The sequence below is a fragment of the Helianthus annuus genome, chromosome 3 (assembly GCF_002127325.2).
Source record: "Helianthus annuus cultivar XRQ/B chromosome 3, HanXRQr2.0-SUNRISE, whole genome shotgun sequence".
Classification (NCBI taxonomy): Eukaryota; Viridiplantae; Streptophyta; class Magnoliopsida; order Asterales; family Asteraceae; genus Helianthus; species Helianthus annuus.
In genome coordinates this window covers 97,212,638-97,218,152 of record NC_035435.2, presented here as the reverse complement: position 1 = coordinate 97,218,152, position 5,515 = coordinate 97,212,638, and the positions used below count along the sequence as shown (strand labels likewise).

At 36.0% G+C, this 5,515-nt stretch overlaps 1 protein-coding gene across 1 annotated transcript; it reads right to left on the bottom strand.

The window, feature by feature from the left end:
• Positions 1-958: 958 nt before the first annotated feature.
• Positions 959-2,328, bottom strand: LOC110931669 (elicitor-responsive protein 1). The gene is made up of 3 exons (XM_022175054.2): positions 2,227-2,328; positions 1,838-2,069; positions 959-1,208 (listed from the first exon to the last, which is right to left on the bottom strand). The coding sequence occupies exons 1-3, from the start codon at positions 2,261-2,263 to the stop codon at positions 1,124-1,126; spliced, it is 354 nt and encodes a 117-aa protein (XP_022030746.1). The 5' UTR covers positions 2,264-2,328; the 3' UTR covers positions 959-1,123.
• Positions 2,329-5,515: the final 3,187 nt, after the last annotated feature.

Genomic DNA, 5,515 nt, shown 5'->3' with positions numbered 1-5,515 from the left:
ATTATAATCCATAATATATAATGTTAGAATCGTGTAATTAACTCATTTAATTCTGTAGAAAGTTAGATATAAGTTTGTAACAAGTTTAACAAATAGTTTAAATAAAATTACTCGGGAAAAGCTAAGAAAATTCTTGTTGTTCAAGTCATACCATATAATTTTATTGAAATGAAATATTTTATTACATTCTAGGGATTCATAGGGATATAACTTTTGTAATTAAATTTAATCGATAACTATTAATGATAAATTAAAAGTAGACAAATTTACAAAACAATATTTTGTTAGATACGATTTATAAACTATGTTATAATTTTGAACAATATTCTATATATTCTCTTAGTAAAGCGATCTCATATAAGGTCTTTTGCATTTTAATAATTTTTCTGTTGATATGACCCGTTAGAATATAATTCAAATAAGCTTTGGCAGAATATTAAATGCCAATCTATTAGAAATAGTAGTGGAAGTCATATGGTTGAGGATAATAGTAGTGGAAGTCATATGGTTGAGGATAATGAGGGTATGAAGAGTAGGAAGATGACATATGATAACCTCCTGCGACGACGCTTGTATAAAACGTGGAGGAAGGCGGTGGCGGTGTAGAGTACATAGACATAAGGGGCGCGCTTGCTGTAACATATGGTGGCACATAGTTGTTTGCATTGGCACCAGAATAGTGCATTATTAACCGTATCTCACCAGCATGTCTGTATAAAATGAGTTATGATGATTATGTATCGAATTTGTAGAACCTTTGTGAGTGAACTCACGGAAGTTTTTACAATATTTTGTAAAGTTTGATGGTGTGACGCACGAACAAGTGGCAAGTTCGCTTGGGGTGTCTAGCGAACTCAAGCCACCTTCTTTGTAACAACCTCGTCAGAGTTTGTTTGCCCTGCATAAAAGTATTTGCCCCGAGGAAGGATCCTAGAATTCCGTCTGTCTCAAGACGCTCTTCAAACCAATCATATACTTTATTGAGATAGGTGCGATCCCCCCTCCGAGAACTACACCAGCAAACTCTAAAACATTGTCATTCTTGCAAGTAGTTCGCTCACAAAGGTATCGAACTGTCTTAAAACACTAATGATACAACTAAAGTTATAGATTTACATGCAATTCACAAGTCAAACCTGCCATTTTTGGTCTGCAATGGCCAGGAGCTATCATCGTATCCTTGGGAAAGAATCTTAGCTAAGTTCACCCTGAAAACCACAAGAAATTATCCATATATAAAAGAATATATATATTAATAATTAAGTTGATTGATCTAACAACAAAGGGAAGAAGAATTGCGCGTTGATATAGACCATTTGAGCAGGCTAAACTCCAAAGAAACCAACAAAGAGAAGAAGATACTTATGGATCAATTTTCTGCTATTCCTTATTAACTCTAAATAAAGCTATAAATACAATGGAAGCCATAAATACTTTTGGACATATAAGATACTTATAGGGGCAATCGAGATGCTTAATTAAACATCCTAAACGGGTTGATCGAGAATTTTGCCTAAAAGTAACACTAATTCTTTTTTGTTTTTTTTTTTTCAGAGGGGGGCGGCTACCCCCTCCCTTTAGAGTGGGTACGGCGCCAGTGGCAGATTTAGGGTTGGGGGGGGGGGGGGGTTCCCGGGTTCTCAGGAACCCCCTCGGTTTAGAAAAAAATGGAAAAAAAAGTGGAAACCTTGAATGATTTCGAAAAAAAATAGTAAAAATATATATCAAAAGGAACCTCTGAAAAAAAATCTCTGGATCCGCCACTATGCTACATACAACATGGATGATAATGGCTAGAAACTAACAAACATATGCATGCAAAATAAATCACACGTACCTTGCACCACCAATAAAGTCGTCACGTGAGATGATATTGCTGTTCCAAACAATAACGTTTAACTCTTTTAATCCTTCAAATATGTTGTATACGAACTTCTCTTGGAATGTAGGGTTCTTGCCTCCATCTGTACAAACACGAGTTCGATTTCTTGTACTGCCGTATTCAACACAAACATAAGGATCTTGCCTTGAAAACCATGTTGTGTCTTTCAGTTTATTGCACCCAACCACTACACATATTCATGAAAAAAAAAAATTTAAATTCTATAAACACGTAAAAATCCTACCCTTTTTTCAACTAGTAACAATTTCCTTCAAAAGAAAGAATCAAACTATTATTTTCAATTTTTTTACGTCATCGATGGATGGAAAAAGAGGAATATGTACCAGTGACTTCAAGGAGTTTGCCGCCATGATTCGCCATCGAGTGATGATGATAACTTGCTTTAGCTGGTTGAATAATACTGTGTTATATTTATATATGGCGTCATAAGTTTAATTAATATGGTTAAGCGCGTTTACAAGCTAATTCCTGGTAATTTAGTTAGAATTGCGGGAGTTGAATGAGTATCCAACACGAAAGAACATAATATAATCGTTTCATATTAAAATAACGGTCGGAAAATTACATGTAACATCTATTTAACAAATTTAATATTTTTTTATATTTGAATAAGAGAACACGTTGAATATCATGCTTTGATAATTGATACGGTAAAGAAGTGAGTGTATTAATAATAATTAATCCATAAAAGATGAGCCATGAATGATTAGTCCAATAATTGGTGGCCCAATTATTCTACAATATAAAATAATTTAATTTTTTTTACTTAAATAGGTTAAACAAGTCAACATAAGTATGACACGTTTGTTAAATTGGTTAGATATAACAGGTCAAACCTGATTGTTCTTGTGTCGTGTTGAAAATTGTTGCCCTAGTGACAATTGGAGCTTAATAATCCTTATTATAACTATAATATCATCAACAACGCCTAGTTATTAAACATTAAGTCCGAGTTAAAATTTTCAACATGCTCTGATCGGTTAAATTATCTTGTTCGAGCTTGAAAAAAATGTGCCATTAGGATTTAACGAAATATATAATGTAAACTAGTTTTTTATACAACCGTTGACAAAATCATATTATTCGATAAACAATGCAATTACCATCCGGATATTTGTTTAGGAGCCATTAACGCCTAATAATCGACAAAGTTTCTAACAAATTAAGTTAACACCAAAATAATCGACAAACAATGCCAAACAACACCTAAATACTCAACACTTAACGTCAAATAACACCTAACTAAATATCATTAGACAATCAACGCCAAATAAAACGCAAACAATCGACACTTGTTAATGTTAATTTTTAGTAATAATCGACAATTAACACATAACAATCCTAACTAATCAAATAAGCATTAATCAATAATCAATTAATCATACCTGCGATTGGAATTCTGCGAGTCGTCAGGGTGATGTTCAAGTGTTTAAACGCAGGGCATGGGTCGATGACTCGATGTTAAACGCTTCAATTGTTAAAAACAGAATTCATGTGTGGTGCGATCAGACAAAACATAGCCTGGGTTGATGAGATGTTAATTGTCGGAATTCGATGTTCAATTACGTTGGAAATAGAACCTAGTGCTACCGGACTGCTGGAATTCGAGTGTGGTGCGATCAGAGTTAGACAAAACAGGGCTTGGGGTCGTCGATGTTCATGCATTGTGCATGTGGTTGCGCGTCGTTTCAATATCCAACAATTTTCAATTGTCGCCCAAAGAATTCCGGTTCATATTGTTTTATTATTCTTATATTTTTTTAATTCAAATGGGTAGCTAACTTCTAAACTTTAAGAATGTTTTGTAAATGGGCATATCTTGGTGTTTATATGTGAATACTATTTAAAATATTTAATATATATATATAGGATTCGGTTCAATCGAGAACCAAGACGAGTTGCGAGAACTGTGAGAACCACTCTAAACCAATACCATTTCGACACATCAGTAATTACATTTCATTTTGTAGTGAGGCATTTTTGTAAATGCACCTCTCCCACTCCCAATATGTCAGACATCAAATCCCCTTCTCTCTCACACACCTCTCACACATACATCCTGTATCTTTTCTTCTACATTCAAATTCACAGGCATCTCTCCCTCTACCTTTACCCATTCTCTCCGCCACTCATCACCACTACCACCAACTTCTGTCTTCAACCTCCACCCCACCTCCTGCAACTTCTGGCCACGTTTCATCTCAAGTCAATCCCGAATGTCAAAAATCCCCAATTTTTTCTTCCCATTCACGAACCCTAGTTGCCATAAATCGTCAAATTGTGTTGTGTTGATAGCAAATATGGACTAGAACAAGATCAGTGGGGTTGAAGATGGTGGTGGGGCAAGAACAAGATCGACGCTTTAATCTCCACGACATCACCATCAACCACCACCGGTTCCCCAACTGAAACACACAACAATAAACCCAAAAAAACTCCCCGTTTGACGCTAGTGTTAGGCCACAGGTGGTTTTGGTGATGGTGGTATTCTGGCGGTGTTGACGGCTGTAACACCCCGTGTTACCGAAAGTCAAAGTCAAAGTCAAGATTGACTCCTTTGACCATAGTTAGTCTGTTTTATGTTTGCGATTACGTTAGTTGTATTATGTGGAGTAATTGTTATTAATCAAAGTAATCGAATGTTCAAATCAATGCGAAACGCTAAACGACTGTGAATGATAGGAAGTAACAATGCGATAAAGTCAATTAATCAATAATCGAGCTAATCTAATCATCATCGAACTCGAAACTCGAATTACGCGAATTCTGGTGTTAGTATACGTGTGTGTGTGCCTTATGTGTTACTTGTGCATGTTTAATTTATGCTATGTGTGGTAATCAATCGAAACTCGAATCGAAACTCGAAACTCAACTGAACTCAATCAAAATCGAATTATGATAATTAGTGGCGAAAAGACAGCGCGAGGCATAGGTGATTGTATGTTAGATATAGTGGTTGGGATTAAAAGTAATTTGAATAGGAAACTCTATCGTATTCTCATCAATCGCAATCGCAATCGAAATTGAAATATCGAAAATCGTTGCACCGAACGCTCGAAACAGGCAGCTGAACTATCAGGCTCTCAGCCGATCGAACGGCCCAGTCGATCAGACTGCTGTCCGATCGGGTTGCCTGACCGATCGGCCAGCCCTTTCCTCTTTTGGAAGCCTATAAATACCCCTGTCATTGTCATGCTTACCACTTTTGGAAAGTTCTGACCGACCAGCTCGTGCTCCCCTTTTTTTTCTCAGATTCCTTCCGATTCCGGTAAGATTTCATCCTAAATCTTGTACTTTCTTGATCTATGCACACTTCTACACCTTTCTATCTTTCAAATATTGATTTCTAACCGTGAAATCATCAAGATTCGAGTATTCTAGGATGATATCATCATGGTGTTCTTGAAGAACTTCATGTTTTGGCTTCAATCCACCAAGAATCACTTGGATCTAGCCGATTTCCACATAAACAAACAAAGATCTATTATAGATCTAAACATTTACACGGTGTAAAGGATTGTAAGATGGATTTTCCAACTTTCTTTCCACTCTTTTACACTCAATACCTTCAAACCGGTAGAAACGGAGCTTGAACCAACCCGCTAACTCTTC

What these genes read in the sequence shown, in the direction of transcription:
- LOC110931669 (XM_022175054.2), bottom strand. Translation starts at nt 2,263, where the DNA reads ATGGCGAATCATGGCGGCAAACTCCTTGAAGTCACTG. An exon ending in CAAACTCCTTGAAGTCACTG is followed by an intron (nt 2,070 to 2,226) that starts GTACATATTCCT and finishes GAATATGTGTAG; the next exon opens with TGGTTGGGTGCAATAAACTG. An exon ending in GACTTTATTGGTGGTGCAAG is followed by an intron (nt 1,209 to 1,837) that starts GTACGTGTGATT and finishes TGTGGTTTTCAG; the next exon opens with GGTGAACTTAGCTAAGATTC.